This window comes from Sipha flava, unplaced genomic scaffold (genome assembly GCF_003268045.1).
Source record: "Sipha flava isolate LNK unplaced genomic scaffold, YSA_version1 39_pilon_pilon, whole genome shotgun sequence".
In the NCBI taxonomy this organism is placed as follows: Eukaryota; Metazoa; Arthropoda; class Insecta; order Hemiptera; family Aphididae; genus Sipha; species Sipha flava.
In genome coordinates this window covers 1-26,357 of record NW_020273107.1, presented here as the reverse complement: position 1 = coordinate 26,357, position 26,357 = coordinate 1, and the positions used below count along the sequence as shown (strand labels likewise).

General features: G+C 27.2%; 1 protein-coding gene and 1 pseudogene across 1 annotated transcript; both read right to left on the bottom strand.

The window, feature by feature from the left end:
* Positions 1-384: 384 nt before the first annotated feature.
* LOC112688553 (cation-independent mannose-6-phosphate receptor) lies at positions 385-24,715 on the bottom strand. Its single transcript, XM_025561809.1, has 23 exons — positions 23,656-24,715; positions 23,444-23,560; positions 23,187-23,353; positions 21,544-21,653; positions 20,624-20,763; positions 20,259-20,515; positions 20,019-20,191; positions 18,569-18,722; positions 18,381-18,494; positions 18,159-18,307; positions 17,738-18,097; positions 14,853-15,133; positions 14,635-14,773; positions 5,399-5,575; positions 4,344-4,499; positions 4,075-4,218; positions 3,819-4,007; positions 3,582-3,732; positions 3,415-3,494; positions 2,884-3,160; positions 2,736-2,813; positions 1,310-1,407; positions 385-539 (listed from the first exon to the last, which is right to left on the bottom strand). The coding sequence occupies exons 2-23, from the start codon at positions 23,557-23,559 to the stop codon at positions 489-491; spliced, it is 3,561 nt and encodes a 1,186-aa protein (XP_025417594.1). The 5' UTR covers position 23,560; positions 23,656-24,715; the 3' UTR covers positions 385-488.
* LOC112688554 lies at positions 6,931-10,450 on the bottom strand (annotated as a pseudogene).
* Positions 24,716-26,357: the final 1,642 nt, after the last annotated feature.

Genomic DNA, 26,357 nt, shown 5'->3' with positions numbered 1-26,357 from the left:
GGAAATGTCATCAGGTAGTTTATAAACATTATTGTATGTGAATTTTAATGAAAATTATTCAACTGATGAATGCGCAATAAATGATGCAAATTGTGGGGGACTCATGAAGAAAATCGACCAGTAATATCAAATTACTTGTACAACCAACATCAGGATATTCCAATTTTAGACTTCAATTTTGTTTATACAGTTAATACACTATATTTTTTATCTAGTTTACATATTTTTATTATATCAATTTACACATACTATAAGATATAATTTATCATCAATCAAGCAAGATAGATCTTAAATGTAGTTAAATTGCACAATTTAAAATGTCACAACACAATAAAATGGAGCTAATTATTGTTGATAAATAAAATATAAAAACTTTGAAGATAGTTTAATTATTTATATACATTTTATTCAGACTAATACTGTAGTAGGTAATAAATGTATAGAAAATACTATAACTTATTACCAATAAAACATTAGGTAAGCTTTTATTAATTAATTTCCATAAAATTACGATTATAATTTCCACTTCTTCTTCTAACCTAAAACATTAAAATTAAAAATAAGTATATAAATAATTATAGAATTTAAGGATGGGTTACAAAATATTTTGTAAGATTTATTAAACTAGTTATAACATTTTAAGTTGTTTTTTTTTTTTTATAAAATCCTAAGCTCTTTTAAAACTTATCTTTATTAATTTAACAAAAACCATATTATATGGAAAAATATGTTTTAGTCTGGGACTAACCTGGGACATAGAAACATAGATTAAATTTATTTTTAAAAAGAGATTTTCTTTCAAGAGTATAAAATGCATTTAATTTGCACTAAACATTAAAACAGTAGTTCTCAACCAGTGTGCCCCGAAAAATGACTGATATAAAAATATTGAAAACAGAATGTTTCTTTACATTTATTTATCTGTACAGATAAATCATACGTGTGTAAATTAAAATCATTTAGTTCTAAAACTGTACAGTTGTTTGGAAATAAATTGAAAATATCGATTGATAAAACTGGATATTTTAGCGTGTACCCTAAGTTTTTGGTGTCAAGTACATGAGTGTGCCGCGAAAACTTATTGATGTATAATAGTTTTCCGTGAACAAAAAAAGGTTGAGAACCACTGCATTAAAACATCAACAATTAAAAAAAAAAAAAGATTTAATTACAATAACCATAAGATAAATTAAAACAGAGTTTTCCAAAATTAATCATATACCTACTTAATATTACCAAATAAGGGTAAACTGCTATAACTTTAAGTTACTTATTTTAACTAAATAATAAAATTACAGATGAAACTTACTGATGGTAAAATGTACCAGAGTTTTCGAATTTCTTTTAGTAACTTCCATCGGTAAAACCACATCAGTGATATAAACAATAAAGCCATTAGCAACACTTCTAAAAAAAAAAAAATTTAATTTAATATCATAATTGATTTATAACACAAACAATAAAACTTTCAAAAATGTTTGTAATCGAGAATCTTCAATTTTTTTTTAACATTGAAGATCAACTTATGGGCAGTTTTGTAAGGCACTATAAACCCAAAAATTAAAAATTTTATCCAACTAAAATCAATTACAATTTTTAAAAAAGTCAAACATTTTCAAGTATCAATAAATGGCTCAAAAAGTTAAAAATTTTGAAAATATTAACTACTAATAGAGAATAGTGATATAAGAATTCAATAAATATTTCAAGTCTACGATTTTTTTTTTTTTTTGTGGTTTTTCCTTAGTTAACTGAATTATTTGAAAAACTGAAAAGAAATTCTATTAAAACCTTGTAATGAATCAACTAGACAAAATTTGGTATAAAAAAACAAAAATTATAGATTATCAAACATGTTCTTATATTCAATATACGCACACAAATAAAATCATATGCATAGGCGTGCGCAGGAGGTATGCAGGGTATGCAAATGCATACCCTAAACATAGAGCCTTCTTTTTAAAATTATAAAAAATAAATAAAAATTATGACATATTTGGTCTTATGTATAATTCTGCGATTGTGTATTACATTATGATTTTTATTATATTTTTATATTTAGTCCCAGATAGTTTAATTTATTTTTGAAACACAAACCATATGCTATAATAACGATTTAATGTGTTAATGAAATTAAGAAGTACAATAATTCAAGCGAGATTAAATAGCTATCAACTACAAGAAATGGCTATAAATTACAATGCCGAAAACATTATTGGTGATATTAAGAACTCAACTGTACGCAGAATCGTTTTATGATTAATTTTGATTATTTATCAAATTTATTTTGTTTTTAATTTAAGTATATAATTACGTTATTATTTATTTACCCTATTTAAACGTATTACTCAAACCATTTCAAGTGTTATGTATTTAATTTTTTTTTTCGTAATTTAATTTTAAATTTTAATTATGAAGACAGTTACAACGATTAAGAAATAGCTATTTAGTCACTTTTTTCAGGAAAAAAAATTAAAATTTTAAATTAAATAGTTATTAAGACCAGAATTTCGAATGCTTAAATTAACTTTCAGTTTTAAGGAGGGGGAGGCAGTGGCAGAGCCTTTGAATACCCTAAAAAAAAATGTCTGCGCACGCCTATGATCATATGTAATATAAGTTTTTTTTTATTATTATTAAATATTCATAAATTTTAAATGTAGATTAAAGACAATACAGTATACTAATAAAAGATACATTTTTTCTGTTTTTTTTTTTTTCAAAAATGATTTTACCTAAGTATAATGAAGAATCAGAGTTTTCTTTTTTCACAGATGACTGATTCTTGAAATTATCTATCAGTTCAGTTGTTCCTATAACATTTTATAAAGTTACATATTATAATTTATAGGTATTTGATTTTTTCATTGTCCATCAATATACCATAATATTGTGAAAAAAACTCATTATTATTTTCATAATTTAAGTCAGATTCTTCAATATTTTCTTTAGTTAAAACAATTGATTCTTCTGAAGTATCACTTGATTTATAATCATAATTTTGAAGATTAATAGACAATTCATTTTTTTTGGTATTATTAGATAACATTTTTGTAGTTAAAATGTTTGCTAATGGAATATTTTTACATGTTTCTGCATTTGTAAAATTATTGTCCATACAACACAAACCTTTAGAATACATATTGATTTTTAATCCGTCCTAAAAAAACATTTAATATTACATTTTCATTTCCATTATATTCAAAATAAAACAGTCTATATAAAAGGAATAAGTTTCCAAAACTATCAAGCCTGCGATAAATTTAATGAATCAACAAAGTTATAACTGATAAATTTATTTTCGTGAAATAAACCATATTAGTAAGCAAGTAAATAATTATTTTATACAAAGTTGAAAAACTTCATTTTTATTTTAAGACAATTTAGTCTTATATACTGTTCAACAAAACTTACACTAGTTATTTCAACTTTAGGTATGGATAAATCTTCCATGTTTCTGAAGCATTCTATTATAATGTTCACACCTGAAAATCCTAGAAATTATATTTATTATAAAATATTATTTATTATGATATTTTTAACTATTTAATAGGTTATCTGGTTATTATAATTTAAATTACTTGATTTACTATCTTTAAAATAAGCACTTATCTGATTATTTTTAACATCATATAACAAATTCATAAGACTAAGTGAAGTTAAATTATTTAACTTAACAGTTGCATTACAAAAATTTACATCAAACCATGTTTGTGTTAAGTTATCAAAAAACTAAAATAAAGAAAATGTTATTAATTAAAATTAATATGTATTATTCATTTGATAAATAAGTCAATTTATATTATACTAGAACTTACTTTAGTAGTATTTAATATATTTTTCATATTTATAGTTTTACTGTTTTCTATGTCTTTTCTGTAACCTATAATATATGCTTCACGATTACACTCATTAAATTCTAATATTATTTTGTTGCAAACATGACTAGTTTCCCATAAAAATTCTAATGCACATTTTTTCCTTGTTTTCATAAATATTGGATTTGCCTTCATAATAGGGTAAAATTATTTAATAATTATAAAACTATTCCTACAGATTAATTAATTAATTTACTTCAATATTACTACATATTAATATAATTTTAGTTGACCATTCCATCGGTAGTCTTGATTTTTCTGGACATTTGTCACCTATCATTAAGTGTACATTAACCTTACCTTCCTTCTCAATTTTTAGCATTCCTTGACTACCAATACTCTTAATCAAATAAAATAAAACACATCATATATAACATAATGATTATGAAAAAAATCAAAAAAAAACAATATCTTTAATCATAATTGGTTTAAAATAACTTATTCAATTTGATATTTTATACTTACATAATTTTTACCATTAAATTCCATTATTCCTCTAATATTGTCTTTAGTAGTAGGCATACACATGTTAATATAATACTTAGTATTTGTTTCCTTATTGATAACTATATAATTTCCTTTTAATGGTGTTAAATCAATAAAACTGACACCACATTTCAACTATAATATTGCATAAAAAAATAACATATACTTATTTATAAGACCAATTACAATTTTCTTTGTGTTGTAATTAATCATTATTAAATTATAAATTTAACCTTTTCAAAACGTACATATGCTTTTTTTTTTTAGTTGTATAAATCAAACTTACGATATAATTAAAGGTCATGCTAACTTACAAAAAAAATACTTTAATAATGTGTATGAAACATCAGCATGTTATAAATTTAAATATGTACATTAATTATACATTTTTGTCAAACCAAAATGATTTTTTGAAAAAAAAAAACTAAACAAATATGAAAATCTCAATTTTCTATAAATATCTCATAAACTCTTATGAAAATTATACCATCTTAAACAAACTGTGACATGAACAGTCGAAAATATCAAGTCCCTACGATTACTATTTTTTGTATAACAATAAAAACCAGTAGGTATTATAATTTGTCAAAAACTAGCAGGTCGTACATTTTGCTGTTTTTTCATTACAAAAGTGTTACCTTTTAATGTTACATTTATTTCTTTTAAAAGCATGTTAAATTACTAATTAAAACCAATTTCATATTATTGATTATTACTAGGTGATGATTGAAACAATACTTCTAATTAAAATTATATACACAAACACAAAAAATAAATACATAATGACAAAACCAATACCTGCATTCCTTGTTTCACTCAGAATATAAAAATATAAAATTAATGATTAGATAAAACTAAGTACTTAGTTATATTTGAACTTTTTATTTTATAATTTAAGCATCAAATGTGCATATGTGTACTACTTCTACATAAATATTAATTTAAGATTGATATTAATTTTTTGAATATAAAATGTACATATTATTTTTAATATAAAGTGATATTCTTAATTAAAAATATAAAATTTAATTCACTTCAGTAAGTATTTCCAATTGAGGGTGGATTCCAACAGTGTTATTAAAATTATCAAGATCAAGTTTATCTTCCAGAGTTTCTCTTTTTTTATTTTGTTTTCTATCAGGACACACTAATGGTGTATGCCATTTAAATATAAATCTATTGTTTATTTCATTCACAAACACTGGATATCCCTAAATAAAATTAAAAATTAAAAAAAACATAGTAAAATTATCATAATAATAATTAATAAATAACATAATCATCTATCTCAGAAAAAAAATGAATAAAACATTTGTATTAGATTGTAATATTGTCATAAATTTAAATTTCTGAATAAAAATGAAATATAATATAAAATATGAAAAAAAATATATATATATAATATTAAAATATAGATATGAATCAATATTCTACAACTAATTATTAAATTTTATCAGCTTTCATAAAAAAGATATTAAAAATAATAGAAAAATAATGTAAAAACTCAAATATAGATTTGATTTGATTAAAATTTTTGAAATTCATTATAAGTAGTTAATAGCAAACTAAAAATATAAATTAAAATTTCATTAGCTGTAATTTTAATAAAATCATTATATAAATTTAATGTTCAAAGAGTTTAAAACCACAACCTCAATCAGTAACATATTACTTGGTAAAGACGTTATTCAGTACCTTAGTATAACACATTTTAGAGTATGGCTCACTAATTTGGGACCCATATATTGCAAATGGTGCTAATTAGCATGAAACAGTTCAAGAAAAATATTTGAGACATGTAAGTTATATATTAGGTATTCATTATTACAATCCAATCATAAAGATTCTCGATCTAGCATCTTTAGTTGACTGAAGACAGATAATAGACAGATTTTTGTAAGTTGTCTGTTACCTAATGTCATATTCACTCTTATTCAATTATCTCTGATAAAATTTTAAGTTCCACAATATTATGTCCATACACAACCAAGTCTTTTTATATATCCCAATTTAAAAACAACTACATAAAAGATCAGACAATAAAATGGTTAATATTTATCATCAATGAAGATACCTACCACCTTTCTTATTGCTGAAGAGTTCAAGTTTTCCAAGAAATGCTGGACCAACCAGAAATAGAGGATCATGAACAGGAATATTGTCCGTGTAATTAGCGTGATTTTATCTAAATATCGATTGTCGTCGTTCGAACGCCAATGGAACCCCGATAAGATATAATAAGTGTACGTAAAACTGGACCCTACCCGACCAGTAAATATTGTTAAATGACACACGTGTACTCATAATATTATTCTGTCTGCTGTCAACTTCCAATAAGCGATACTTAAATCCACATTTTAACTAAACAATTTAAATATTAAAATTTATTGGAAATCCATCCACGAATTGCTGACGTGCTGAGCACATATACCAAATAGGTAAGTTTTATTTTGTTTTTTTAACTATTTATTTTATATTTAACAAATTGTGCAATTATTCAATATTGAATACTTACACGAAAACAAATACATATATGTACAGTATATATACGTAGTTTGTTATATTATTGTAATAAATAGTTACTCACATATAAGAACAATTTACCACTCTTTATATCTGAGATTCTAAAATCCTGTTTTATTTTATTTATAAATACTTTTTTTATAGGCCATGAAAAATTTTCTTGTTCCCCTTTTACAATTGGATCAATCTGTTATTGAATCTGTTACTTCCAAAAAAATTCGTAAATCTTCTACTTCAATAGGTGTCATTGATCGCGATGTTCAAAACAATATTTTTGATATTAGTCAAAACGTTGAAAAAGGGCCAAATCAACCCAACATTACGTCTCTAAGACGAAACTTTGGCGGAAAACAGAGATCATTTAATATTTCGTGGTATTCAAAATACGAATGGCTAGAATATTCGAAAATGAGAGATTCATTAAATAAAATCATAATTTTACTGTATTTTCTTTTGTGGTTAAGTTTATGGGCCCGTCCAAAAAAATATTCCTGGATCCGCGCCTGGCTCATAGAGTGGAAATTTATTTGAATTTATAACGTATTGGTGAAAATTGGAAAGATTGTTAGCTGCAATAGAGGACGGGCATTGCTTTGGGTGTATAACGCCAGGTGACAAAAAGGGAATAGAAGGTATCAAACATAATATGGTTAGAAAGAGCTAAAGATTTTAATACGAATTTTCCGGCAAGCCACCGGCATCTGATGTTAAAATGAGGACTAATTGTCTCAACTTCGATAACCCGGGGGTGGACCTTACGTATCCCATTATAGTTCTGAGAAAAGGCGTTAGGAGTGAATTTATTTTTTTTCCAGTTGGAATGAGCAGTCGAACCGAAGAGAAAACAACCATAGTCTAATTTAGAACGAATGATAGAGCGATAAATGGAAAACAAGCAAGTAGAATGAGACCCCCACCACGTGTTCGATACGGTCCTGAGAAAATTAGCCCAGCGAGATGTGATCGCGGAAAGCGAATAGATATGAGGTTCTAACGTAGTTTCGTGTTTAGAGTGATGCCTAGGTAGGTGACGGTGGTATCAAATGTAACAAGGTGGTCATCAAGGTGAATGTTAAGGGATCTGAATATCTGCATTGAGTAAAAATGACGGATTTGCATTTCTCAGGAGCAATTTCCAGTGATATGTTTGTTAAAAAATTTTAAGATCAATGAGGGCAGCGTTTAATAATTCTATAGTGAGGGGAAGAGATTTATTTGATGAAAATATGACCATATCATCAGCTTAGATAAGGCATTAATAACCACACCTCAAAAGACTATTAGCTACAATGCTCATATATATTTTAAACAACAACGGACTGAGGCAACTCCCTTGAAGTAGACCTGTAAAAGTGGAACGAGTATTAGAAGAGCCGAAAGGTGAAAAAAAAACAAGATTCCTTTTGTTGAAAAGGGAGAGTAAGATATGTATATCCTGGAGATCAGGCTGAAAAGAGAAAACCAGATGTTAAAAGGAACGTTGGAACTACTAGGGATATAGCAAGACCATATCTCTAAAGGAGGTTGAGAATCCAAAACGATTTCAACCCCTAAAACGTCAATTTTGTGTTTATAGAAATTATCTCTAGTGGACCCATCTAGTCGATCAGATCTGTGGATTCTAAAAGAAGGGATATTCATATAACGGGAGAGGATGATCCAAGTTTCAGAAAGTATTGCAACAGAGCATTTTTGAGCAGAAAGAAGGTATATAAGAGAAGGAAGACGAGCTGATAAGCTTCTTATATTTAAATTGTTGCCAAAAATGATACAATTTATGTGAGAGGACATTAATGCTTGCGTAAAGTTAATAACGAGTAAGGATGTGGTAATTTATGCTAGGTTTACGTACAGAAGAATAGGAGGTAGCTTAGGAAACATATTTGAAGTTGGGTATAGCTAATAAAGAAAATAGAGAAGATTCAATTAAGGACTGAAGAGCAGAAGATGAGAAAGGGGAGGATAGAGAGAGAGAGTTAATTAAAGTTTCGGAAAGTTTTAAGGATAAAGAATGTACCCAAGAAAAATGGTTAAAATTATTCTCCATAGAGTTACGTTGATTAGATATTATCTAAATAACTTCCATTAGGGGAAAAAAAGAAAGGTTTAGCGAGTGAGACATTTTTATTTTTATTCGACGTAGTATAAAGTTTCTGTTTGTGTTTTCTAGAATTAAAAAAATTATGGCTTTCATTTAAGTTAGGAAAATTGTCCTCATAAAGGGGCATGTTTGGTTTCAAAATATTGGGATTTGGAAGCTGACTATTTACTACATCGATTATTTAAAAGCAGAGGTACAATATTTATTTTTCTTGAATTCTAAAGCATCTTTATAAGATAAATTTTCAGTAACCATGATTTTTTTGAAAACTTTTTGAGCTGACCATTCCTGACAGCTATGTTCTGTAGCTACATGTGGAAGTTTGCAGAAGAGACAAGTCGGGTCTGTGATAAGAATGGATGGGCAATCAGTGATAAAATGTTTGGAACCGCAATGGCTGCATTGAGGATCGGTGCGACAGAATTTTTGGATATGCCCATAACGTAGACATCTATTGCATTATACCGGAGAGCGAATGCTTGGATGGACGTCGAAAATCATATTGTAGACCGAAATGTATTGAGGTAGTTTAGGAGACAAGAATTTGAGTTCAACGATGCGTGTAGGTACGATATTGCCACCTTTTTCGATTGATATACGTTTGAAGCTTACGATTTGGGAAGATGATAGGACTCCATCCAGGAAATCGTCCTCGGAGATGTCTGGATGGAGTTTAATTATACCAAAAGAGTATATAAGGTTCGAAAGAATGCTAGCTGTAAAGCCATGTTCAATTAAAACATCGGAAGTCAGACAGAGATTACCATTCAAAATCGAATCAAAGATAATCTTGATTTTTTTTGCGCCAGAGGGTTTGATGTTAATTATACCAGTGAAATTGATAGAAAAAAATTTGGCTGATTAAATCGGATGCCAATTACCTAAGTTTTTATTAAAAACGGTGCATTCAATAAGTATTATGACGGGACCGTTATAATCAGCAGAGGTCTGTTGTGTAAGTTAAGACGACATATTAATATCATTAGGATTATCAGTAGAATACGTAGAAATGGTAGTTGGCGTTGAAATCATACCAGACGGAACGCAAAGTAAGATCATTAAAATTATCAGAAGATAAGCTGTTGTTAAATGATCGAGTCTGGCGACGTACTGTTTTCCGTAGATACGAGATTGTTATAATCGAAGGCCGAAGTATTTAACACTGGAGTGTTGTTTAAAATTTGTTGAAATTCAGGGGACTTGGGAGAGAGTGAGTTGGCTTTTAACTTATGTGCATTTTTTTTAGATGACAGGTGTATAACTGGAGTCAAGTACCAGATTAAAAGACAAAATAGGTTTTATTTTGTTAGGAGCCGGTGATTTACCTAACCGCGAGTCGCCGCTCGAAGACGACATATAAAGGTAATTAAAATACACTAACGGTTAGATACAATAAATATAAATAATAGCTGCGATAAGAGTAGACGGAAAAGAACATAACCGAACACTACGAGAACAGAAACGGGATTTGATCGTATTATAATATCAAACCTTATCGAATTTTATCGTTTTGGCAATAGGTACCTTTTATATCAATATATATAACTTATTGGTTTTTACATCATAATAATTATCACTAGGGCTCGGAAGTTGTTGCATTTGCATGTTTTTTTTGCACGATTGGATTTATTGCTAAGTGAGCTAGAAATTCGTTCCAAGACACTACGAAAACCATATCAAAAATTTATAGTGCATATTTTTGCATATTTAGTGATTTTTAGATTTTATAGCATATTTCTTAACTTTACAATTTCTTAGAGCATATTTTATGATTTTTGAAGATTCAGAATGAAAATTCAAAAAAATAAAAAATTAATTCATTCATATTGAGAGAACTTTCTTAATATTCTTGTATTGTATTTTTCAAATTCCCATTCGACATTAAAAACAATGTTTTTATCCTATTGGTTTATATAATATACATATATTTATAAATTATAATTACTGCTAGCTTCATCTAAAATAAAATATTATAAAAATATCAAATAGGAGCAGCTGCTATCGAAATACAATGATTTTCTATAACTATTTTTCTAGAAAATAATGATTATTGAACATTCTACTAGTGCATTTTATTTTATTCAAGAAACATTTTTAATGCTATTTTATTATTATTATTTTTTTTTTTAAATCAAAATTATTTTTATTACTTTGCTTTTTCTATATTTATAATTTTATAAAATATTTGTGCAAATGAAAATTTTGTGTACAAAAATAAAATATAAGTGTATATTTTTAGAGCATATTTGTACTTTTTTAAGCGCATAAGTGCATGCATATATAGTATTTTTTAAGTGCATTAAGTTCCGAGCCCTAATTATCACACTTATCGAAACACGGTGATACACGAGACACGATAATACACATCTATAAACGTATTAGTCGTGTACAAATTGTATGTCAGTGTATATGTAAGATGTCATTTATAAATTCAAATCGCGATGGTGAAGTTTTTTCAAATGAATATTTTTAACATTAAAATTTACATATTATAATAAATATAAACAACTTATTTATTTTATTTACTGATTTATATATTTTTTTTATTTGACGTCCATTTGTCCTATAAGATCTATAGATCTAATCTCTATCTATAGATCGCCGGGCGAAGACAAGAATAGAAACTGAACTCATAAAAAAAAGAGAAGAACTAATTGTTAATGATATGTAGGCATAATCTATATAGTATAATTATGGCCCTGAGCCATTGTAACAATTCTCTTGACGGATTTTTATCTTCGCCAGTGGTGCACGCAGGGGGAGGGGTAAAGGGATTGTAACCTACCCCCCGAAATTTTCTCCGATGTCTAGGTTAAAATTTACAAATTTTACAAGTTTGAAATATGAAGAGCTAGTATTGAATACCTAGTATCATTGATTATAGAATAGTCTATTCTATTATCAACAGTGCTCGAATTATGGGGGGGGGGGTGCGCAGGGGGACGGAGCTCCTCTACTATTTTTTTTTTTTTTGTGTACCCCAACTATATTTTTTCACCGGAACGGGGGGACGCAACCTAACGCCACGTTCATCCTAATTGATGTCCAAAATAATTTTTATACGAATTTCAATTAACGTCAATTGGAAAATGACTTTTACGATTTATAATATCGAAAATATTTTTATAATTATAATATAATATAAGATTATATGGTGGTTATGATAAGGGACAACGTCGTCATTTCTGGAAAAATATAAATAGTAATGTCTGTGAATTTGGTGTATTATACTTTATAAATTATACGGTTTGTTATTAATATTGGCGATCGACGATATCGTCATTTCGAAAAAAATAAATGCCCTCACAACGCCCTTAGACTAATCTTCTAAGGCCGTGGCCCGCACTAAGGAATAAAAATAGATATAAAAAACCAAATATATGATTATATCATTCAATTCATGAGAATGCCTGATCGCCTATAATTACCTATGTTAATTATTATTTTATTTTTATTTTCTATTGTAACATATAGGATGTTGATATTGCTATCAAAATATATTATATTTGGAATTTAAATATTTGTTTAGCTGAAAAGTGGTATTCAAAATATATTTAGGGTTGGTGGAGAGGGGAAAAGGGACAAAGCCCCCCCCCACGGGTCTGTGTCAAATAATTGCGCACGTGGAACGCAGTTTTCAAATCGTTGGACTGAGCTCTTCTACTTAATTTTTCCCAATTCGAGCACTGATTATCAATACTATTATTTAAGTCAAAATACATTAAGGATTTGTATTATCTTGTTAATTGTAAAATGTGTTATATTTTTACCTTGATCCTCCCCCCGAAAAAAAATCTTGTGTGCACCACTGATATTTGCACGGTCCTGTGTCCAGTCTAGTTATGTTTTATTCAGTGGTTTACTAACGCATCGCCTAATTCAACTAATTTAGAAGATATGGCAACAAGAACAGATACTAGAAGAATGGGAGACAGCAGTAATACGAGTATGTACCATATATAAAAAAGGTGTCCCAGAAAATTGTCATAATTACAAGAGTATATCGTTACTCAATACAGCTTATTAAGTATTATCAAATATTATCTTAAATAGACTGAAACTATATGTGAGATAAATAGTAGGTGAATACCAATGCGGCTTTAAACCAGGAAAATATACAATCGACCAAGTGTTACCACTAAAACAAGTAATAGAAAAACATTACGAGTTCAATAAGCCATTACATCTATTGTTTATAGATTTAGCAGGCATATGATTCTATCCAGAGAAAATCATTTTGGAAAAGCATAGAAAAGTTTGATATACCATTGAAATTAGTCAAAATGATGAAATTATGCATTGAGGGATCAAGATGTAAAATTAAATTCGGAAACAATTATTCAGAAGAATTCGAGGCAACAGTAGGTTTAAAACAAGGAGATGCCCTGTCACTGATATTATTTAAAATTTCCCTAGAGAAGGTTAATAGGAAGGTCCAAGAAACAGCGAATGGTGTCAGTTTCAATGGAAAAATGCATTACGAGCCTACGCTGATGATGTAATGATACTAGGATTAAATGAAGAGGACATAAAAAACACTACAAAGGAGCTGATAACCAGAGCGCTGAGTATGGAGCTAATGATAAATGAAGGGAAAACTAAATATATGGTAATTATGAGAGGTAATCAATTACACCAAAACAGAAATTTGGGCATTGAAAATTATTGTTTCGAAAAAGTAAAAAACTTTAAATATCTCGGAGTTGATATAAATAGTCGCAATAATTATCATGAGGAAATAAACCTGAGAATAAAAGTTGGAAATAAGTGTTATGTCGCGCTACAAAAAAACCTTCAGTTCCAAGATATTATCAAAAATATCAAAAATGCATTTATAAAAGGTTTTAGTTAGACCAGTAATTATATACGCACGCGAAACGTAGCCAACGTTAAAAGAGAACAAAAAAAAAATCTGGCCGTTCTAGAAATAAAATTCCTACAACGCATTTTTAGTCCTAAAATAAATTATTAAAAAAGTGAATATGAAATAAGATTTAATAAAGAAATTATAGACCTGTGGGGAGAAGAAGACATTATACAAACATTTAAAGACAGAAAAATGAGTTAATTTGGATACATATGGAAATCGAATGGCATAATGAAGGATGCACTTAAGTGAAAACGAGAAGGCAAGAGACCATTGGGCAGACTGAAGAAAAGACGGATAAATGAGACCAACCAAAATGTCAGGATATTTGGGGTTAATAACCCAAAAGAATTAGAAAATGATAGAGAGGAATGGAGGAGGCTGTGTGGAGCAGTGATGATCCTTAATGGCCTATGAAACAAAACTGAAGAAGCATGTGAACGGTAAAATTATAATATTAATCTACCCTAAACATTTTAAATCGATAGTTCTAATAAATTTGATTCTGTGTTAATTATGAATCAATCACTTACAATAGTTATGTAGTATATACAAATTATATTTCTACTATATATTTTTAATTACATTTAAAATATATTTGCCTATATTTTTTCAAAGGGCATTGCCCGTTAATTAATAATAAATAAATTACATTTGTTAATATAATAATTTTAAACAATTTTCAACATAACCGAAATCTATATACATAGTGCATTTTTATATAAAACAAATTTAAAAATTAAATTGATAAGTATTATGATGATACTTAATATACTTACATTATTATTTTGATTTTGACATATAAATTCAATAACTGATGAAACATTATGAGCATTATAAAAACCATTTTTCATTTCTAATAGTATTTTATTTCCCTTTTTACGAGGATTTTCATATACATCACCAATATTTTTATACCTAAAATTAATATTTCACTACTTATTAAATTCTTAATATTATAATTTTACCTATCTACTAAAAATTAAATAATCCTTACCAATGATAAGTCGATAAATAATTTTTGTCTACTAAACATACTCCACTATTGAGTTGACAATTAGTGCCATTTATGTCATTGTTAATAACAGAATGACAAACATTTAAAATAATTGTTTTCATTGGATTGATAGTAATTTCATAATTACTATTTAATTTGGTTAGTTTACTTAAATCATAAATATTTCCCAACTGATCATCTACAGTACAATTAATTTTTAGACTTTGAGTACAAGCATATTTTGTAAATACAAAAAACTCAAAAAAACACTCTTGTAAATCCTAGTAAACAAAATATAAAATATTACTTTATAATAAAATTATGAAATTTAAAATAAACTTAAAAATTTTAAAAAATGATTGTACCTATTATTTTTATTTAATACTAATATACTAGTAGTAAAAGTTATATATTGCAATAACTATTATACAAGTTAGGTTATTAAAATTAGAAAATATACAGTTGCAAATTCATCCTATAAGCCAGGGATGGACAACTTAAAGTTACTAAAGGGCTAATTTTAAGAAAATTAAAATCAAACGGGCCAAAGCATAGGAAAAAAAAGTTCATTCAAAATATGAATTTTAATTAGCATTTATATACATCGAAATAATAAATTCAACACACATGATAGCACGACACGAATGATACGAAGAAACTGACATAGTTAAATAGTTTGGTACAAACAGCTATGTTTGAAAGTTATATGTACTTATATGTTAAGGTGTATGACCGCATGGCAATGAATGCTGTCACCGGTGTATGTTGTCATTTACCGATCATTTTAGTGAATGTTATCAATTATTTCAAATATCTCACAATACGGACATTTACCAGTATTTGTTGACATGCGCAATAGTTATTTAGTGAATATTGACATGTCAAACAATATATATATAATCAAATAAATATCAGATTCATAAATAAACAAATTATTTTTTTAATATATAGTTTAATTTATTACATCACTGTAAACTATCGTAGCATTTACTGCTACAAATTATTCCCCCATTCTTACAATTACAATTCCATCGTATGTAACCTTGGCCGCCACTTTTGGAAGCAACCGTCGATACCTGCCTCAAAGACATTGTCTTATCGGATAAAATGTCGTTCAAAAAATCAATTTTTCTTTGCACGCTGTATATTGATTTTGAGTGTACAGCTGACTGATAATCGCATATTTTTTTCCTAATTAATAGAAGTCATTATCAACATCCATTACAACAGCCAACAACCATAACTAGGCGATAACGTCAAATCTAATCCAAAATATTATCGATCCTACAAAATAATACAAAAATACCTTTTACATACATCATGCTTCAAGTGTGGTCAACATTTACCAAACACTAATGGTAAAAGTCAACAATCACCGTTGTATGAACGCGTTAAGACCATTTTGTCAATATTAACTACAATTTTTGGTAAATGTCAACATACACCGGTGACTGTCAACATTCGCCTACTGCGGTCATACACCTTAACATATACATATGTGTACATATGACATTTAGACATTTGACAATATTTAATACCAGATAACAATTATTATATCGATAAGATAAAGTATGGACGATAAATTTTAAAATCGTATGATGTGATTTGAAAATATAGCACGAACCAGATAAAAAAGATTCATGGGTCGGATGCGAACTGCGGGCCACCAATCACCCACCCCTGCTATAAGCGATAAAATCCTTTAATATGGATGGGTTGAGTTTTAAAATGTAAATACATATTACTAAATGAAGAAAATAGTAAACTTATTTTTTATTCTCATTAAAGTTAACAAAAGAAAATGTCAAATTTACATAATAATGGGATACTTATAATAATTGGACTTAGATAACAACATTTATATTAATAAACAGAATACTTACATCGTTATTAATTTTTTATTATATTGTTTTATAATAATGTAATGGTTGATAATATTTAATATTAATTTAAACTTTATATACTTTTAATAAAGTTTAACTATCATATTAACAAATTTGAGTTATAACATTATAATACAGTGTAAACTGCCTAAAACAGAATCGCATGGGACCAACAAAAAATTCCACTTTAAGCAGTTTTCCGCTTGATTCAATAAAACGGAAAAATTCCAGATTATTCAATTATCCTTTTATACTCATATCAATCAGTTGATATTTTTCATAGACACTTATATTTTAGCATTTTAATATTTAATACGATTAACGAAAGATAAAATTGAAAATGTACGTACAACTGTTGGTGTATGACTATTTCACAGTTACAAAGAAAAAAAGTTCGTATCGTTTATGTATGCGATAATATGCATTGTATGTACATATATTGTAGGAATATGTATAGAAAATTTTTATCTTCTTTATCTATCACTATTTAACGATGTACAAACAACGATGTGCATATCTATATTTTATACCTTATTTTTGGTTTATAGTACACACGCGCGTCATTTTTCCGGTTTATGCAAGGTTTTTACTTGCATGGGACTTATAAAATCTTTCCGTTTCCGCGTTAAGAAGGTTCCGTTTTATTGAGATTCAGCATCTATATAAAACTATAGGAAAGTGCCGAGACCATAGAAAAATTTCGTATTGGATAATTTTCCGTTTTATTCAGGGTCCGCTTTAGACAATTTTCACTGTAATAATATATTTTATAAAAGATATCAGTACTGATACAAATTATAAAGAAATAAATGACTGCATGTATACAATATTGAGGTTAGGATATTAACAGATTAATACATTAATAATTTTTAATTATTTTATAAGAATAGTAGTGTAGCTTCCTTAATCCTAACCATATAAAACAATAACATAATTCACATACTATAAAATTTAATACATTTGTATTATAAATAAATATATTTATAAATATTTTATACTAACTTTCATCATTTTAATTATTTTGGTGTTAGAATAATCACACACAAATCTTATAACAGTATAACTGTTTGGTCCATCATCCTCACATTTTTCTCCATGCATAGACATATAAATTTTACCATTATCAAAAACTATTTCTTCCGTAAAAAGTCCTATATTTGTTTCAATTCCATTGATTGAAAAGCAAGCTGCTGATTCAAAAATACCATTACAGGGCTTTGTCAATGGACTACAAATACTAAATCGAAATTTCCCATAATTTTCATCATTAACTTCAAAATCCTTATCTTTTAAATCATTAAAGTTATAAACAGTATTAGAATATCGTGGGTGTGTAACCATACAATAATTTTTTCTTTCAAACTAAAAAAAAAACAATTATAAAAAAAATTACAAATAAACTATGTCAAATTTTTATAATTACCAATGATTTACAAGCATCACGGCTTTTCCATTGAAATTTGTATACACATGTATTAAAATCTGTTAAAACATGTATCAGTTCTGATTTATTAGAACAAGTAAAATATATTACTGTCGACCATTTTAAAGAATTTTTACAGTTCTCTCCATCTGAAAATAATAACTTAATATTATTTTCACATAAATGTTTACTCATTGCTCACCCAATAAATATTTAACTTACTGGTGTAATTTAATATTAATGAATTTCCTACAAAATGTGGACCAATTTGAGAAGACCCTATAGAAATGCCTACACCAGAACTATTCACATAACAAGCTGAAGTTTTACGATCAACTGCGAAAAAAAAATTAAAATATATATATAATACCTAGTGAACATAGTAACATACAATCAATACATTAATGTACCTGAACATAACTCAGGAATTTCTTCATCATATTGATTTAAATAATCACAAACATTCAGGTAAAATTTTCCACCAGTTTCATAATTCATTACCAGCCAATTTCCTACCCGCTTATGCAAAGGTTTTAAATTATAATGATCATTACCATTGAAAATCTACAATCAACAATAAAAACAGATCACATTTTACATAAAATACAATTTTATAAATTATCCAGTATAGTTTTATTAAAAAATATAAGTTAAACGTTTTTTATAATACACTTCACGAATTTTATATAAAAATTAAATGTTATAACATTAATTAGTATGCAATATATTATTCTGAGAAATGAATAAAGAGAACAATTTGTTATTACATTAAACTTAATAATATTAGTACCAAGAGAAAAGCAAAAATTTCCTCCGAGGCTAATGCAAATCAATACAAACATAGAAATATCAGAATATAAAAAATACAACACAAATCTCAATATCTATAAAAATCTTTTCCATGATGTACTACAAAATTACCATGATAGAAAACATATTTACACTGATGCATCCAAAACAAAAGACAGCGTAGGGATAGCAATAGTAACAGAAAATAAAACCACAGCATATAAACTACCTGCCAAGTGCTCAGTCTATACGGCTGAGGCACTGGTGATATACAAGGCGGTGTTATACATATTTTAAAATAAAGAAACACCACCCAGAAACTACCTCATAATCAGTGACTCACTCAGTAACATCACAGGAATCCAAAACACACACACCCATCAGATATATCCAAACTAATTCAAGAGAAAACGCTCAAAGCACATGATATGGATATATGCTATCTATGGATACCCGGACACTATGGCATAGATGGTAACAAAAAATCAGACTTAGAATCATCAAAAGCAGCCTCATCTTCAGACACTCCACTTTTCAATACATATGAAGACATAAAAAAATAAACAAAACAAGTCTTAAGCTACAAATGGCTCAAACTATGGACAAACCAGAATACAAGTAAAACCAAATAAAAAACAGCATACAGACATGGCATAATCCAGGACTAAAGAGGAAAGAGGAAACTATATTAAACCCTCTAAGAATAGGACATACATTCATCACACACAGGCACCTCATGGAAAAAAAGATCCACCCATATGCGAAATGTATGGAATGGATTACATACTAAAGCACATAATCACCAAATGCCAAATATACGAAGACACAAAGAAAAATTATCAAATATTTCAACAAATAGGAGAAGCGCTGGGACCTGACCCTCAATTAACCATCAAAATCAAACAATTCATAAAGAAAATTAAACAACTTAATTTAAGCCTACAATAACATTAGATAAATCTGGGCAAACTAATTTTAAGTTAATGTTAAACTAATGGCCCTAGAAGTCAATTTTTTACAAAAAGATCAATAAAAAAAAATTAAATACATAAAAAAATTCATAATACTTACTTCACAAGAAGTTAATCTTGGTATGCAAACTGTTGATGTGGCTACTTCAAAATATGCAACATTAGAACTTTTTGTTTTACCTAGATGATTTTCTTCATTCAAAAATTTTGGTGTAGTTTTTTCTGGTGTTATGCTTTCATTACATTTAAATATAATTTCAATTATTCTACCTTCTATTTAAAAAATAAAAGTTTATTTTGCAATAAAAGTATGTTAGTTAAACATTTTAATTTATCTTACTTTTTTGTGAAGTAAGTTCATGCTGTATTAATTTTAAATGTTTACTTTCATTATCAAAAAGTAGTTTATCATTTTTATGTCCCACGGCATATACTTTTGGTTTCATTTCATCTGTCACATCACATATTGTGGTTATATTACCGCCACATTTATTATTGCTCGTTAAACGGCCACAAATATTAATCTCAAAACGACGATTTTGATTTTCAACCAAATAGTTACTAGTAAAATTCCGCCTCAATGGACTCAAGTTAAAGCTTGGTACGAAAAAAAATTTAATAAATAAACACAGTATCATACATATTCACTAAAAGGTATTTGTAAGCCCAAGTATTGAATAATTAAATTTAAAATAAAATATTTACACATAATTGCTATGGGGAATTGATGCAGTACAGCTCTTCCTTATATCCAAGTCATCTACTGGACAAGCAGTTACAGAAGAAACTTCAATAATATGTTTGCAATTATCACTTGACTTATAAACAATTTTACTATCAACTATCTAGAATTGTATGATTAAAAAATAAAAAATAAATTATGTCATGATTATTATATGTGACATCGTTAAGATTCGTAATAATAGCTCCCAAAATATTGTGATTTTTTATTTAATATTATTCTAACACAAAAATTAATGAGTTTATAATAAAATAAAAATTAAGTGCTAAGCAATGTATTAATCTTAACTTGTAATAACAAATTTATAATTAGGCACTTCTATATCGTATGTATTATGGTACTCTTTTCAACTAGTGGCTAGGGGTTATTAAATTGTTTAATTATTCATTGGATTATCAAATATAGATAAATCAAATGTTAATACATTGACATATTTTTATCTTTTTTTCTAATACAATGCTTAAATTTTAAATAAATAAATAGGTTATAATTCATAACGAACTAATTAAAATAATAACTAAAATAAAAAGCCTATACAATTATATAGGTACATTATTTGTTGATCTAACTTTAGGAGTGAATTTGTTTTATTATAAAATATGTCTATATAATAGCATAGTAGATATCCACTACTATTTTTATTTATTATTGGCTTATGCAATATAAAATACTATAACAAATATATAACAATAATTATTATAACTGTTTGTTATTACCAACTGTAATACCTTAAAATTTTAATTTAAAATTATTTTTGTTAAAATTGTATAAATATGTTTTTAGATATATTATAAATACATAATTAAATATAATTTTTGAACTGTCCAATTATAATTTGAGATTTAACAAAAATATAATAACAATATTTAATTTTTTGGCTTACACTATTGTTGCAAATAAATGTTAAATCTGTTTGGTGTTTTTTATTTCTTTCACAAAATGTTGTCCCCTCTAAAATTATAATAAGCTGGTTCTTTCCATCAAATTTCATTTCTAACAACAACAAAATAAAATAAAAAATAATTAAAACACAAGAAAAATGAATGCAAAATTATTAATATCATGTTTTTTATAAATGTTTAAGATAAAACAAAACTGATTATTTTTTAATTAAGATATTTATAAAAGGCAAAAATCAGGTGTAACTCCACAGACCGCTGTTGATTGAGATACAAAGATAGATAAATCATATTACTAGTTTGCTTTTTTAAATTTGAAACTTATGTATTGTTGCTCTTGAAAAAACAATTCCGAGTGAAAGAGGTTTTTAATTTGATTTACAAAATCAGTTTAAATTTCTAAAGATGTTTGATATAGAAGAATCAAATTTCTTTAACTTTTAAAACTATAACTTTTGCAATAAAAAAAGGCATTCATAATTTATATTTAGTACTAGTATATTACAAATATAATTGACAAAATAAAGGTATTATAAATATATTATAACCACATAATATTATTTATTAGTTTATTGATTACCCTTATTTATCTAAACTATGTTTAAAATATTAAACAAATTTAAATGTTCTAACCTATTTTCTTATTTTTTCTTTTATATTCAAAGTATGTTTTTTTATGACAAAATATGCAAAATATAATTTTGAATAGAACCTTTAATTATTTTGAAACATTATATTTACTTTATTTATCTTTTAGACTTATAGATCTGTAACATTGTTATGCAACATTTTTATAAACACAAATATGAAGAAACTGAAACTTATAATCATTCAATGTAATTCTCTACTCTCAGGACTATCCGTTCCCTTCATTTTCAGCAGTGTAATTTTATTGGGAAGGTTCCCAGGTTTTATTTTTTAGGTTTATTATTAATACATACCTTATATGTATTTTTATATTACAATATCATTACTTTTTTAGAAAATTTAAAATACCCCTCCCTCACAAAAAAATTACGAAAACATGCTATTAATTCCTGGTGACTACAGAAGACTTAGAGGCGGAATTAGAGGGTGGAAAACAGGGATTCATCCCCGGGGGTACAATTTTAGAGGGTGTAAGTTTGGTAATTATTAACAACTAATTTGATATTTTTAACTTTGTTAAATATTGTTATTAGGTTAAAACTCAGTAAGTATGATTGTATATTAATAGTTAAAAAAAATTCTCGAGAAGAGTATTTGATTATTGATCTATGATAGGGCGTAATTTTAACATTTTCCTCAAGTGGAAAAATTCCTAGTCCCACCTCTGCCTAAAACGAATGTGGTGTCATGATCTATTAAATAATTAAATTCCTCTCATAGATGTCACGAAGAAACATCAATGAATGGATTTTTCCCCCAGATCACCAATTTTTAAAATCATAAATTAATCTATTTTTATTATATTTTAAAATTATTTTATTTTTTTTATTTTATTTTAACTTTAATACACTTGAACTTATTGTAAAACCTATATTTACAGATTGTTCAATTGCAAAAAAAAAAAAAATTAAAAATTAAATTTATAATTATGATTTATAATACCTAGTCAAATAGGTACAATTTAAAAATGTACTGTTACCTTTAATTTTTGATCCTATATCGATTTGGGAATTTTTACTTTTTAGACATATTTTTGATCTCATTCCATTACATTTTGACTTTGTTTCACTGTTGTTACATAATCTTATATTTATTGTGTGTAAATCGTTATTCTTAGTGAAGTTCACTGTTTGGACTTCTTTAAAGCTTATAAAAAATGTAAATGTACACAATAAAATATATTAATATAAATAAATATACAAAATATATATGTATTTATATTAAGTATATTATTACCTTATAAGATCGAATAAAAATTCTTTGTCTTTGTGTTTAAGATTGTAAACACAATCTTCACAATATGCGACTGCAAATACACACGTAATGAAAATCAACAGTAAATAAAACGCCATTCTAGATAAAAAGAGAAAATTTAATAATTCTTATGATACATTATAATTGAAACAAGGCAGAAGGTATAACTTTTTTAAAGAATTTTTTATATTCACCTTTATCGAAAAATACTCGAATAACAACGCCTACGCGAATTAAACTCGTACATTGGCTTGCGCAGTACACAGAATAATCAAGAGCTACAGATAAAGACTAAACACTTTTATAATAAATACGATTGAATAACAGTCATCGTAAAATTTTAAAGAACGAGTCAGCGAATTTTTAATGAAAAACTCCATACAAAAAATGCATTCCTCGCAATCAACGATTTTACTCTTCACGTGGTCGTGTATGAAGATACGGTTTCCAAGCTGCGATTGGTTATTGCGGATGGCCGTAGCGATCAGCACCAACAGCTATAAAAATAAATAACCATAGCGTGGTTTCCAGTAAGCGATTGACGTGTGCACGTGAACATTAGTCGTCGAGGATGCAGTATTTGCGTGAGTTGCACTGCGTGTTATTATTTTCGTTCTATTTTTATTATTTTTGCTAATTGTACCGTGCTCAAATTTTAAAAATAATTTGTTTTTCCCACGTTGAAAACAGTATTTACAGCTACGGAAGATGAAAAGTTACCAATAACAGTTGAATAATTTTGTTATTATTAATGATAATTTGTTCCATCTTAGTATAGTAGTAGTTGGTAGCAGTGGTGTATACAAGGAGGGGATGATATGGGGGTCGGATCCCCCCTAGGTTTTTTTTTTAAATGTTGTAAAATAATGTTCTTAGTACGAGGGCGTTAGAAACGTAAAAAATAAACAATAAAAAATTAAAAATAATGAATTGTTTGTAAATTATTCCTCCCAATACTAATGTAATGTATACGCCTCTGGTTGGTAGTATTACGTATTTATTAATTTTAATTGTATCATAAAATATTTTCTAATCGGTAATTAAAATGTCATAAGTAGGGCGCGGATTTTTATGTAAATACATAATTTTATTGAATGTGAATTTCTCAATTCCTATTAAAAATAAGCACGTTTCATAACACCATGAAAATATGAGATCTTATTTTACATATTTTGTAAATATTTCACATTATTACAAATCTTGATTCAGATATTGCAATCGCTATTACACGAGCTTCTGATATTGTATAAAATAATGACCTGAATAATCATTTAGCATACATATATTTTCACAAATTGTTGTTTATTAGTTAAAGTAATCAAAAAATTAGAAACATTAAATCTAACAATAATTGAAAGTCGTGCGATATTAGAAAATGCAGAAATCAAATTAAATAAAGTTCAAGGAAAATCCGGAGTTATAATAAAAAAATAAATTAAACTACGTACTCGGTAATAACGTTCGTTTACAAAAAAATTAAAACTATTAGAGATATTCTTATGAATAAAAATGAAAATACGTCAAATGTTATTGAAGTAACACCATCCGACATATGTGGTATGAAATATGCCTCATTAACCTCGGTCGACGTTGAAAGCACTTTCATTCGCTACGAGTTGACTTCAGTGGCGTGAGCTGGAGAGAATCACGGGGGATATATTCCCATGGGCTTTTTTTTTTTTTTTTAGTCTTAAACGTTTAAAAACGTATTTAAGAAATACGACGGGGCAGTCACGGTTAAATGGATTGGCGTTAATGAAAATGAATTCCCCAAGGATACAAAAATAGTTCCGCAATATTTCAAAGAGAACTAAATAAAGCATTTTCCCCTTTATTGTACAAATCACTCGTGATATATATCGATGATTTAGCCTCATATGGAAAAACCTTTGATCAATCACTACACAATTTACGTCAAGCTTTCGAAATTATAAAAAATATGAATTTCTTACTTAAAACAAAAAAATGTAACTTTTTTACGATAAAATCGAGTTACTAGGGCACGAAATCTCAACTATAGGTGTACGACCCTTAGATAGAAATACTAAAGCCATAACTGAATTCAAAATACCAAAAACTATTAAAGACGTTAGATCCTTCATTGGCATGTACTCATATTATAGGAAACACGCAAAAGATTTCGCGAAAATCGCACATCCACTCACAGAACTAATTAAAAAGGGATTACATAAAATAGAATGGCTCGAAAAACATGATATATCATTTAACATATTAAAAAAACATTTAACATCGGAACCCCTACTTAAACACTTTGATGACGATAAATATACCTTCTTAACGGTTGATGCTTCAATTATGGGATTAGGCGCTTATCTTGAAGAAGCTGATGAAAACAATACTTTACACCCGATAGGATTTGCTTCTAGAAAATTGTTAGATTCTGAGAAAACATATTCTTCTACGACACTCGAATTGCTCGGACTATGCTTCAGAATCACATATTTCCGATAATACCTATGGGGACGCAAATTCACAGTCTTTTGTGACAATATAAGCATGCAATATTATAACAACCTAAAAATACCTTCAGCTAGAATAGCAAGACTCACTTTAAAACTGTTAGACTTTGATTTCGATATAATATATAAAAAAGGAAAAGAAAATGTAGTTGCGGATGCACTATCTAGGAATGCAATAAAAAATATAAAAATTATTAACGAAAATGAAATGTAATGATATTCATAATATTACGAATATCATCATTTCAATTATGTTAATCATAACACACCTATTATTAATATCTAAACACTGTATTTAATACAATATCCAAAATATTCATAATATCAAAATATATAACTAACCACAACACATCTTTGTACCCCATTATAATAATCAAAATTGTACTTATTAATAATAGTAATATTTATACTTACTT